Source organism: Phaethon aethereus (genome assembly GCF_964289735.1).
Source record: "Phaethon aethereus genome assembly, chromosome: 5".
Taxonomy (NCBI): Eukaryota; Metazoa; Chordata; class Aves; order Phaethontiformes; family Phaethontidae; genus Phaethon; species Phaethon aethereus.
Genome location: NC_138579.1, coordinates 9,533,514 through 9,546,915, shown reverse-complemented (window position 1 = coordinate 9,546,915; position 13,402 = coordinate 9,533,514). Strand labels below are relative to the sequence as shown.

Sequence of the window (13,402 nt, the reverse complement as noted above, 5' to 3'; positions counted from 1 at the left end):
AAATATTTTCAGTTAGAGGTACAAAGTTTAAGCCCTTGATTTGATCAGCTGCTGTGAGCATCCTCAGCTCTCTGGCATTTCAGCTGGAATCACTCCCCTTAAAATCAGGCCTAAGAGCGCTGATGAAGTGTCTCAAGAAGTTTGAATATGCACGTAACTTGGGAGAAAACACAAGCAGAGGAAGCCTTGTTTGGTTTTGGACTGTCCACGATAAGGCATAAACTACGCATTCAACCTGCAAATTTGCACATGGATTCTTTGGCGATGAAGTCGTAGGGACACTACATAGAGGGGGGAACAAAGGATTTCGAAATGGATTAACCTTATAAGGTGATAGCAAGTGGATACTTCTTTTTTTGTCTGCGCCAGTCCAAATGCATTTGGCTACACTAACGATGGACACGAGGGGGCACCCAAGGAAAATGAAACCATCGAGGAGCAGCGCTGCACCCGCAGACTAGGCTGATTTTCCATCTGGTTTCCTTTTTTTCCTTTTTTTTTTTTTTTTTGTCTGCGTCTTTTCTGATGATTTCCTGGCATTGTTTTCATGACGTTCATCAATAAATGGTAATTTAAAAAGCTTTGGGAAGAACAATTCTGAGGAGAAAGGTTTTTGGCATCTATTAAATCACGCGGTAAACCAGCTTAGCAAACACTTGAACTTATCTCTGTTGCAGTCACATCCCTGCTGTTTAGAGACAGCACTTTGCAGCTGAGCCTTGATCCCTGAGTTAGTGGCAGAGACTCCATGGCCTTCCCAGTTACCTTCCCAGGATCTGTGCCTGGTACGATTCCTAGCTCGTGAGGACAGCAGGAAGCACAAATACTGTGGCTTAGAAAATCCACCAAGAAATTATCGGAGGAAAAGTCCAAGGATATTGAGTACAAAGATCCAGAAGCCATGACCAGTTGAGGAAGTCTCTCATCAGCAAATCGCTGGACACTGTGGGCCGTATTGCCGCACGGCTCTTCTGTTCCGGACCTCTCCGCCTGCCAGCACGCTACTAGGAGACGCACGGCTGATCAGTGAGTGCTTTTAGGAAGGATGTAAGCAAGGTAAAACCAGATAGACCCTCCTAGTTTCTAGCAATCTGCAACTTAAGGATTTCATCAGCTGAAATCTAATACATACTAGCAGACTTTTAATCTGTTTGTTTGATCAGTTTTTGATCTGGGTATGCTTTCAGGATCCACAACATCCGGTGGTTTGGGGTGTATCACAATTTAGTTGGGTAGTTTAAAAATGGCCTAAACATTTTAGTTGGTATTCCTGAGTTCTTGTGCTATAATGAGTGGTGAATAGTTGCTCCCATCACACCTTTTTCATGTCAGAAGGGATTTTTTGATGCCTATGTTACAGCTTTTCTCAATCAGGATCATTCCACAAGAGCAGCTCGTCCTCCAGCTAAGTAGTGCAATGCTAATCAGCTGCAGCCTGAACACAAAATAATCTGTTCAGGGCAGTCATTTAAGAGGAAACCCTTTTTAATGAAGCATTGGTTATATTCTGCACTGATTAACTAAAGGCCTCCATCACTTGGGGATGTAAGCAGAGGGAAACGTTCCTGTGAAAAAACAACTCCGCTTGTCTGCAGCTCTTGTATTCTGAGACTTGTTCATTCAAACGTTAATGAATTCATCACTCATCATCAGAGAACCATTCCAGTCAGCTAATTGCCTATTTAAGCAACTGTGTACCTAGAAATTGAACTGAAGTGAGGAAATGCCTGCTTATAAGTGCCACTTTTGTGTGCACAGTTAATGAGTGGATACTTCGGTGCAAATACATTTTCTAGATAGACTGAAAATGAGGCTTTCAGTAAATGTTAATATTCATGTGCAAGGAGAAAAAAACAGGGACATTACACTGGATGGATCTGCACACTCAAATGCAGAAGAAAATCATACATCTTACTGATAGTTCCTTTTTTTTTTCCAAATTTGGAACTACAAGCCAGAAGTTCAGACCAGTGAGTGGGAAGCTGTTAGAAGCACATAAAAAAGTAAATATGAGTCTCCCTTAGTTTTGAAGAATAAGTTTGGAAAAGTAGTTTCACAATAGTGGATCATCTGCTTAGCGTCAAGGTAAATTCAATGCAGTTAAAAAATAATGCTATAAGCTATGTCTGTAAAGTACCTAAGATAGTGTTGGCCATTTACAAATTATACCTAACAAGTCATAAATTGGATTAGGAGAAAAGATAGCCTCTTTAAACAGGAGTTCGCTAGCTACATTAGAGAAGGATATTAAAAATCCTGCTGTCACCAGGTGGTATTAATGGTCTAAACTCTATTTATTGGCATTTCATAGGCAGAAGTCTGCCATAAATCAGAATGATTGTGCTAGCATCAAAGAAGAATATGCCAGTTAAATGTTATTTAAGACCATGGAACGTCTATGTGTCAACATAGAGTCGAAAGTGTATATTTAGGTATGATAATGTCATGACTCCTTTGGCCATCAGGGACCCCCTTCAGACTGAAACCTGCAGAGATACGGGAGAACACTGCTGCAGCCACACACAAGCCTCTGCTTCTGCCGGCGCGGAAGAAAGGCTGGAAGCTGGGTAAGGAACAGTGTCCTTCATACAGCCCGTTAGCACCAGGAAAAGGTACGAAGGAGCAAGCAGCTTGGATAAGTACAGGTTAGCCTCTGGGTGAGGCCAGTTCTCTTCTGTTTGGGTCATAAAAGACATCAAAGAATTATCCTTTCAATGAGCTGTGTGTCATTGCCTGCTTTTCTGCAGAGAGAGTCCCAGTACCTCAAATATGCCAAAGTTAGCCCAGTGCTAAAGAAACCATCAGTCAATACTACAAGTTGTTGTCCACTATCTAAATCCATAAGCAGGCTAAAGAAAAACATTAGATTTTAGAGAAGCCACAGTATAATCCTTTCCTGTCACTGAAGAAGTTTCAAGAATTTGGCAGATTTCCTAGTTTGAATTGGTTTAATAAATTAGATGACTAACATTTTTCAGAGGGCAGCCATAAAACATTCTTGGAGTAAATCAAACTATTTCGTACTGATAATCTGAGTAAGACTAAACAAAAAAAAAAAAATCACTTAAATCATTTACATATTTTCTTTAAATGTTAAATTATCAAAAGGGTAAAGTCTGCCACAATTTTCAAAATCAGACATTTATAATCAGTTTAAGTCTCAGTGCATCAATATTTTCTTTTCTTCTTATATTTGAAAATAGTTTAAGAGAAACATTCTAGTGCTGTGCAAGCCACATATTTCCTTCCCACTCTCACCCAAATGTAAGAAATCGCTTTTACACCTCCAGCACCAAAACAAGGTCTCTTCCCCAAAGCAGTGTGCCATTTCTTCACAAAAAAAAGGCCACAGCAGTAGTGCAAAGGGGGAATGCTGTAACGATGGCTGTGAAGATCTCTGCTTTACCCAGAAAGGTCTGGGATCATCTCTGTCCTCTGCATTTTACAGTGCACCCTCTTAGATGCGAACTGGGAGCTGTGGCACTGATGGTCTGGTTGAGGGACAGGTCTTGAAATTCGTACTACCCTGGGAGGAACAGTTGGTCCACATCTCTTAGCTCTCTGTTTCAAGGTGCTGCAGATTCAGACTACCACCATTTTTTAGTTCTTCTTCCGAATCTCATGGGGTAAACACGCATTTTTTTCAGTAAATTAAAATTGGGACTCTGATACAACAATATGCCAGTAAGATCTGGAGCCTTTGGCTTGCCCTTCCATTGTCTGTGCTTCAATCAGTCAGCTCACACCAAGATTATAAAAAACCTGACCCAGGAGTTTACAGTCTGAAGCCCAAATTGAACAGAGCAGTCAGCAGATTATGTATTCCACTGAACAATGAGGTCTTCAGTCCCTTTTTGAACCAGTTTTCATTACATGAATTATGTTTGTATCATACTGCTGATATTTACACAAAAGCAATATTTTTGAAATTAGTACAGTAAACAACGTTGTCAATAATGCATGTTGTTAGTAAAGTGAATATATTAATAACAGCATGAGAAGCATTTCAGAGAGCTGCAAGCATGTTCAATTCCACACCCATATGCTAAACTTTATTACTATATTATTTCCTTTGGAAGGGAAAGTTAGAAGAGGATGTTCCTATACATTTTTTGCCTATGATATTTTACATGTATAGAGTCCCTACCGAAAGGGACTTTATATATGATGTGAGTTGAAAGGATGTCCAAAAAAGAAAAAAATTATAGTGTTGGCATTTTTAACAAATATTCTATCTTCCCTTTGTAGTCTACCCCATGCTAAACAGTAAGAGTAGAACTTTCTTCCTAATAAAGCTTTAGAGCTACTACCATGACTTCTCACCCGTGCTACAGAAATACTATCCAGATGGCCAAAGATTTTGTAATCAAACAAGCTGCAACAAATATCCAGCTGAAACAGCAATTTAGTGGGCTCAGAGCAAAAACAAACTATTTTTGTGGCACATAAAATTATGAAGAGCCTTTCCCAATATATACTGTGACTAATAACCATCAGCCCGTACAACAATGTACAACAATGACAGTTTAGCCACTCCCTCTGTGGTCACCTTTCATTTGCAACCATCATGTCTGCTAAAAACAGGATGAGAAATTGCAGTTAAAAAGTGAGATTTTATCAGCTTTCCCAGACAGAACCAGGTTGGGAAAGATGAGAAAGGGAAAACTTCCTCTCATAGTTTAAGGACTAAATGAGCAACTAATGAACATTCTAATTTAGTAAGTGCATGTATCCTGCTAACAAATTTTCTTTTGAATAACAGAACTGAAAGGTTGTTGTGGTGTTTTGATTTTGTTTGTGTTTGGGGTTTTTTTTCCAAAGACTAAATCCCACAATTAAATTATAGGAATAATGAAAAAAAAATTGAGCAATGTCCACATAGAGAGTTTGAGCTGGGAAATCACAAGGCACATGTTCTTTTTCCAGTCCAATTTAGGTTCCCTCCACACCGTTTTTCACTCAGTTGTAACGCAACCAGCACTGGCCTGGGTTGACAATTCTCTTGGAAAGCCTCTGAACCTTGAACAGCATTGCTGAAATCCTGCATTTCTGCTACAACATGCCTGGCAGTCAGGACAGAGCTGATGTAACTGGCTTCAAATGTGTCTTATCCACATCAACAGAGCTCTTGCTTTACTTTACTGACATGGAGGGATGCTGACTTGCAGCATCCACAAGGTGAGTAAAAGGACATGGTTGGGATACCATGGTCCAGCTTACCCAAGGACCTTTGCATGTCTTCATCAGCCCAACCCAATACATCAAATCCCATGACCTGAAGGTGAGACCTTTCAGCCAAACTCCTCTGCAGACGAGTTCATAGTGCACATAGCTGTGGTACCGCACCATGGCATCTCCTTCTGCATGATCGCCCTCCTGCACCATGATCCATGGGATGGCTACCGCTGCCCTACAGGGTCTCAGAGAGAAAGCCAGGCTAGGGAGGTGCCATCTAACTCCATGCAATTCTACTGAGTAGCTCATAAATTGTTTTCAGCCTGTCATTTGCCACAGGACCATGACCCATCAGAGCTTCCCACTGTCCACAACTCTGCCTCTTTGGCCCTTCGCTGTCACATAATTCCACCTAGTTGACATTTCCTCCAGGGTGCAAGAGGCTTTGCATTATCTCTGTACTAGAGAAGGTGCCCGAGAGACCCAAAAGACAAAAACTAGCCTGTTCTGAAGGATGTCTGGAAGAGCAGCACAGCGCTCATCAGGATCTTAGCAGATATAGCACCCTTGAGCTGTGGAGTCTTCGGGGGACAAAATTCATCAGAATGGGAATCTTAATGTAAACAAATTACTTCTGGGTTCTTCCAGCCCAGCAGGCCAGAACAGGTAAATATCTACTATCTCAGCATTCCAGCAGCTATTAGAAATACCCACAGAGGTTTCAATCATGCTTAATAATTAAAAGTAGGGAAGGGAGTTTCAGGTATTTTGTTAATCAACAGGTGCTAAAGGAATATGACCTTTCTCAGAGGCAAAGTCTGGCATGACAGACAATTTTTTCCATGACACATACTAGAAAGTACAGAAACACAATCAGCAAGACGATTTCCTTGCTTCAAGATTCAATATTTTTACAAATGAGTCACTGATACATGCTTCAGATATTCCTATGCTAAAACTAGAGTATAAGTCATATGTATAAAATCCACTGTTGCCCCATAAGCTGCCTATGCTTTATCCAGATACTGACCTAGAGAATGTCTGGTATTTTTGGACTGACGTAAGAAGTCTGGATTTCATATTCATGATCCCAATTCATCAGCAGATAAATGTCATGTGAATGGGATTGTCTCAAGTGCTGATTTCAAGAATTAAGGAAAATTCAGCAACAGAAAAAACTTTGCTGAAGAAGCCAAATCTCATCAGAAGTATATGCTTCAATCGCTGTAGTAAAGGGAAAGCATGGTTTTGTCAGACTGCATCTGAGTACACAATAAAGAGTTCGTGACAGAAATTGTTAAATACGGAAGGAAAAACATTCATTAGTACATGCAAAGAGAAGTGTAGAAGAGAGCTGTTATGGGTGCTCTAAGGACTAAGATAAGGGTCTTGGAGTCAGGAAAACTGGATACAATTGCAGGCTATTACACAGACTTTCTTTCTAACCTTGGGCTACCTACCAGATATTGCTGGCTCTGAGTTATCTAGCTATAGAATGGAGATATTGATACTTAGAGCCCCTTAGTCTTTGTTCGTTTGGCTCTCTTAGATTGCTATGTAGAGACATAGGCCAAGAGAAAGATCTCTTGGACCATGCAGGAAGGGAAGGAAGAGGTGGAAGAATCCACTCCAGGATGAATATGACCTGATCCAAGAAACAAGCAAAGCACAGGTCGGGCAAGCTTGGGGGCTGAAGGAGAGGCTTCATCCACGCAGATGGCATGGTGGTGGGACAAGGAGTGCTGTGGAGCTGTCAGGAGCATTAGCGCCGTGGGGACAAAAGACCTGCCTGGGAAGAAGGCACAGGTTTTACCAGGCAAAGCCATGGGTGACAGTGTGGCCCTGCGGCAGGCACGCTGGGAATGCACAGAGGGCAGGGAGAGAAGGGGGAGGTTTTTAAAAGACCTCACATTAAAGAGATACTGATGAACAGAGAAACACACAGATCTTTCAGCAAACAGACTGAAAATGACAGTAGGGGGCATTTAAATATACAGCCAGGTCCTCAGGCCTGGCCCACGCTCAAGAGATTTGTCAGACTAGCCTTCTCCATCATGGTTGCAAAAGAATCACGCTCATAGCCATGGAAGCGAAAGCCTTGTACTGATACCGTTACCTCAGCCAAGCATCCTCTGCTGCTCTAGGAGGAGCTGGAATCAGATCTACCCCTCAAAGCACTCTCTTGTGGATATAAGCTGTGTTTCTGCTTAGGAGGGCTTGCCAAAACAGATATACTGGCAAAGCAGCTAAGGTTGTCAAAGCCAAAGTTATCTCCTTTTACTTCCAATCAGAGCTACACTGATTTGCACCAGAGAAACAGCTGGCTCGGAAACCAAAATAGCTCATTAGTCAAGGGCATATGCCAAGGCTTGAATCATCTTCAGCAAAGGAAAGGGGCTCAATGTCAGTGAGTTTGACGGGGGCACGGGAAAGGGTAACTGACCTTTACGGAGAATTTCAGCACAGGGAACCAAGGCTTAATCCTCAAAAAGCCCTGAGGTATCACTCTTGCCGGTGCCAGGAAATTTAGGTCCTTCTGAAGAGGCAGACACACTTACCAACAGAGCATGCAGGTCCAGATGCTATGTGTGCCTTGATTATTGCATAATATTATCAAATAGGATTTTTTAAGCCCCTAAAAATGCCCTGCTCAAACAAATTCAGCTTTTTCAGAGATCAGCCAAAAGAGCAGCTCATTTCTTTGATGTAAATATTAACTAATGACTAAGTTGCATCTGCTCTCTCCCTGTATCACCTCCTTCCTGAAGAGAGTAAAATGGCCTGTTGTTGGACACAATTAATTTCCCTTTTGCCAAACTAGAATACTGTCACTGGAGCATGAATTCAGTGGGTTGAGGAATTTGCTAAGCATAGGATACCTCAGGAAGTTACTATAAGAAGCACCGTGCTAACAGCTTTGCCTTGTAAGGATGAGAATCTCCTGACATTCATAGATTTCCAAGTTTCTTATAAGCCTACTGGACTCCTTGTAAAACATTTTTAATTGTCTTGGCAAAACCACTAAGCCGTTATGGGGATGACTTGCAACTTGCCTTTTTGAGCTCCATCTCCCTCTTTCTGTTCCTTTTCCAGGTGAGAGCAAGCCAAGAATTCCCGAGTTCTCCGTGATACACTGCCGTCGCCACTGGACAGTCTGCCATTGTCGGGGCTCCTGCGTTTTGCTCACTGCTACAAATGCCACTGCGTTGAGAATTATTGACGTTGTTACGGAGAGTGCGATAGTTGTGTGAGTATAAATAAACACAGTGCTAGTAAAAGACACTCAAGGATAAATAGCAAAGATACTGCATTTTGTGAGACCAAAATAACTCTGTGCTGTACACTGAAAGTACCTTCTGCTGGCTGTCGTGTACCTGCTGTTGCCAGCCAGGGTCCTTGTGTTGCCCTGAAAGGCCAAAAGCATGTCTGACTACAAAAGCCATGGGGCTCCTCTCGCCCTCCAGGACAGCGACATTGAGAAGCTGGGACCCACATGTGTGTACACTGTGAGTAACAGTGCTCACCCTTCAAAATCTGCTGACGTTCTCAGAGCTATGAAGATCTCAGGCAAAATACCAGCACCCGTATGGACTGTTCTATCTCTCTCTCCCTCTCCCTTGCAGCCATGGGGTCTCTTCAGCAGCTCCCTCTTGCAGGGCCCCATCTGGGGAAACCCCCAGACTCTGTACCCCTAGAGGAGGTTTACAGATGGCACAAATGAACTAAAACATGCAAATGGGTGACCTCATTGAGAAGCAGAAGCATGACGGAAAGATTTGGGCTGAGTTGCGTATCTCACCAATTCAGGTGAGAAGGTCCGTGGGTGCTTGGCAATGTGAGGGAAAAGAAGGATGGGACAAGTCTGAAATGCCCCTGTTTTGTTGCAGTGGGTGGCTTGAGTGAGAGCCACGGGTCTGTTCTGCAGACCGGACCAATTAAATACCAATTTGATCCTGGGCTAATGGGCACTGACAGTGCCACACTCCTGGCATGTGACTCCATTGATATTAATTCATCAGGGGACAAGCTTGGCTTGGATGATACCTCAGATGATAATGTGAAACCACAGAAAAGTATTCTGTCAAAATACAATATACAGAGAAGTTTCTGATCTTCATGTAACTGACAAAGACTCGCATCTAGAACTCATTGGAAAGGTAAAAAAATGTTTTGGCATTAATAACAGTATTTGTAAATGTCCTCTTAACACTTGAATTCTGTTCTTTTACACTACAAAGTTACTATTCTACTGCTTCCTTTTTTTTTTGCTTGTTCTGTTTTAAATTACAACATTAAGGAGAAATCCAAAACTCAGACCCAATTCATCTGTTTGTTCTCACTCAATAACTCTTTTGCTCTCTTGGGTACAGTGATGTTTATTTTTAAAGGAATCTGCCAGTGATAATTGCTTAAAAAATAAAAAATCCAGAGACAATTCCTATCCTGCAGTGCTTATTGTATTACATGTAAGCCCATTTATGCAGTAAATTACTCTTGATATTAAAGTGAGATTCCTGGATTTTTACCTGACTTCACTGCTTTGCTACCAACCTTCTGCTCAGTGTTGTACATCAGTTTTCCCTTCTTTGAAGAGAATGTCCCCTCTCGAGTCGTATTCTAGTCACAATAGTCAGGTGTTTCTGACTGTGGAGAGAAGGTCTGAAACTAAAAAAGAATATAGTTCTACTCATGCCAAGTGGACAGTAACAGAGCAGTCAAGCCCTGTTTGGAAATGAACACTTAGAATTGCACAGCAACCTATTATTTTAATGAAAGGTATGCTCTCAGCAAGGTTTCTCACACTTCCATAGTCGCACAACTTCTGCTGAAAAATAACACATGGGACTGACTTTTGGACTTTCATCTGCCAATAGTTCAGACTCAACATGAAGAAGGACTGCTGTTCAAAGAGATGATATAACTTGTCTACTTAATTGCTAATAGGCACATGCAACTTTGTCCTCTTTAAAGTTGCATCCTTACTGCAAAGTTAAGCTCAGTTCTTTTAGGGTTCTGCTCCCCAAGATTTCATGATCCACGGAGAGGCTTCAGAGACTTTCTGAGTTTTGCTCCAGGACATTCATGTAGTCAGTCATTAGGGGACAGACTGTCTCGCTTGTCGAGATACACAGTCTGCTGCTACAGGCCTGGAAAATCTGCTCATGCTTCCAACCAGAAGTCTCCAGAGGATTAAGTAGCTTCCAAGGCGGCCCTTCTGAAATAGTGTTGAAATAAAGAATGTTAACATGTCCAAAACACTGATTAAACCTAAATTAAACCTGAAGTACTTATGGTGGACTTTCTGTGGGTGTGAATCTGCTGAACCAGGAGCTGTGCAACATCTGAAGCAGCAGCCATTCAGGGACAAGGAAAAAGCATAACAAGAAAACCAAAGTCTTCTCGGGGTATGTTTGCACTGTGCATTGGAGGTGTGCATGGTGCAAGCCCCTAGGATAGGTACCAAGAGCTGTGAAGATACAGTAGCATAGGTGCAAGCCCACTTTAGCAACCTGAATATGTGCCCAGGGATCTCAGAGAGCTTTGCTGGTGACTAATCCATGACGAGACCTTCATTACACTCTACTGCTATTGTAACCTCTGCCAGCTCAGTAAAACAAGAACAGATCCGCCATCAGCTGCCACAGTTGCTCACACTGATGTTAACACAGTCTCGGAGAGGTCTCAGCCTACTGAGGGACTCCTGGAGAAAAATATGTTAGGGACTCATGCAGTCTTTGGAGAGTATGACACCAACACCTTGAGCGTTAGGAGGTTCAGGACAGGAAGTCCTGGAGTACCTACAGCACACCTAAAGGGTGACAGATTGGAGCGGAGCAGCAGAGAGCGCTGTTTAAACCCTGCTAATCTTCATGGCCAGAGGACAGAGACCTTCCTGGCAGTTGTAGTCCCTGTACCACCACTTACCCTCTCCTCTAGATTTCCGTGTCTCATGGGCCATTTGTGGCATTCAGGCCATGCTACACTCATTGTTGCACAATTCAAGGGACATTTCCAGGGGATCTTTCATTTATATTCAGATGCCTACTGAGAATCATAGAAAAAATTAAGTTGAAAAGCACTTCTGCAGGACTCTCATGCAATCTTCTGCTTAATGAAACTGAAGGTTTCTCAAGGCATCACCCAGCTGGGTTTTGAGTGCCTCCAAGAATAAAAATTGCACACACTTTCTGGGCAACTTGCTCTAATGCCTGACAACCCTCACTATGAAGAATTTTCTTCCTTATGCCTAGCTGGACTGCATCCCATCTGGTCCCATGGATTTGTATACATCCAGTTTACTTATGTGATCTCAGCACCACCCTCTTCAGCTGTGGGTGTTACATCTGTCTTCCAAACCCTGACATTAGACATGGATGCCTGGGAGCAGACTCTGCCAGTAAAGACTGAGGCAAAGAAAATGCTGAGAACCTCAGATTTCGTGTGTCCTTCATCATTAGATCATCTGCCCTATTCAGCAGTGGACCCACATTTCTTGGTCTTCCTTTTGCTACTAATGTACCTGTAGGAGGCCTTCCTGTTGCTCTTCACATCTTCACCAGTTATCAGCTCAAACTCAGCTTTGGCCTTCTTAATCCCATCCCTGTGTGCCTGTGTAGTTCTACACTGCTCCTTGATTGCCTGTCCCTGCTTCCCCCTCTTACATGTTTTCTTTTTATATTTGAGTTCAGCCCATAGTTCTCTGTACACCCAAGCTGGCCTCATGCACTGCCTGCTTAGCCTCCTGCGTAACAGTATGGACCGTTCTTGGGCTTTGAGGAGACGATCCTTGAAGATCACCCAACCCTCTGTGTCCCTTTATTCTTCACAGCAATATCCCAAGGGAAGCTGCTTGCTAGTTCCCTGAACAAGCCAAAGTCTGCTCTCCTGAACCTTGGGTCATTGTTCTGCTACTCACCTTTCTCTGTTTTCTTATGATCTTAAATTCTACCACCGCTTGATCTCTCCAAGGCTGCCATTGACCATCACAACCCCAACCACTTCTTCCATGTTTATGAGTGGCAGATCAATCAGAGCGTCTCCCTACTCAGCTTGTCCAGCACCCGTGTCAAGAGATTGTCCCTGACCCACTCCAGAAATCTGCATTGCTTGTGCTCCACTATGTTTCCTGCCCTGCAGATGTCAGCTCAGTTAGTATATCCTATAAAAGCCAGGGCTTGAAACTGTGACATTTCTTCCACTTGTCTAGAGAAGGCTTCATCTATTTTGTCTTCTTGACCAGGTGATCTGTAGCAGATGCCTACCACGATGTTACTTGTGTTGGCCTTCCCTCTGATCCTGGCCCATAAGCTCCTGACGTGCCCATGACACAGTCCACAGCAGAACTCCATGCATCTGAGCTGCTCCTCTCTGTGCAGTGCATAAACCTCTCTTACATCTCACCTTCCTCCTAAAAAGCACATATCCATCCATCACAGCACTTCAGCTGTTAGAGCTCTTATAGCTTCTAAGTACAAAGGAGAAATGGGTGGGTCAATCCCCTGCCTATCCAGGTCTGTAATACTGTGTCTCCCAGTCCAATCAATATAGAGATCTGGGCGCTGTCTTGAGATGACTTGCTCTGAACACCTAAATTAGATGGTGCACCTTCGTCTCTTGATTATTATGCTGAAAAATGCTAATAACAGCTTTAGGGCAAGTCTTTAATCCACAATCCCCACATATCCCATTATAGTCAGAAATGTCATGCATGCTCTTCCAGGTTCAGTAAAACGAATAACTATCCTTTTCTAATGTAGTAAAGACAGATGAACAATGGAAGTCCTCTCTCAAAGATCTAGTTTCCATGGCAGGACTTCACAAAGTCAGCGACTTCCCTGCTTGCCCAGACGTGGTTGTGGTTGATGTGCTTGTGATGGCTTGATACAGGAGAGAGAAAAGCAAGGGGCCACACAGAGGGGGACCCTTTTGAGGTCAGACCTTGCCAGGACCAGCAGACTTAGGAATGTGTGTCCAGAAACTACTTGTTTGTGTTTGTTTCTACTGTATTCAAGGAAAAGGGGAAAGGCTCTCTTTATCCTTCTGTAAATAAACAAGATCACAGGGAGAAATACACTACATTCATATTATGTGTCTCTTCCAAACAGAAAGGCTGTAACAGGTGACAGTATACTTACAGCCTGTTCTTCGACCTTTAAATGCTCTCTCTCACATGGAAGAAGAACTAGGGTAAGAACATCTTCACATTCTGAGAATTTCAGTTTGGTTT

General features: G+C 42.7%; 1 protein-coding gene across 1 annotated transcript in view; it reads right to left on the bottom strand.

The window, feature by feature from the left end:
- Positions 1-230: 230 nt before the first annotated feature.
- Positions 231-13,402, bottom strand: part of PPP1R36 (protein phosphatase 1 regulatory subunit 36) — a gene marked incomplete at both ends in the record, with an annotated part of 35,869 nt that continues 22,697 nt past the window's right edge. The window contains 2 exons of the mRNA XM_082000970.1: positions 231-281; positions 5,221-5,410. Of these exons, the coding sequence (XP_081857096.1) occupies positions 231-281; positions 5,221-5,410 (241 nt within the window). The remainder of the gene's footprint in view (positions 282-5,220; positions 5,411-13,402) is intronic.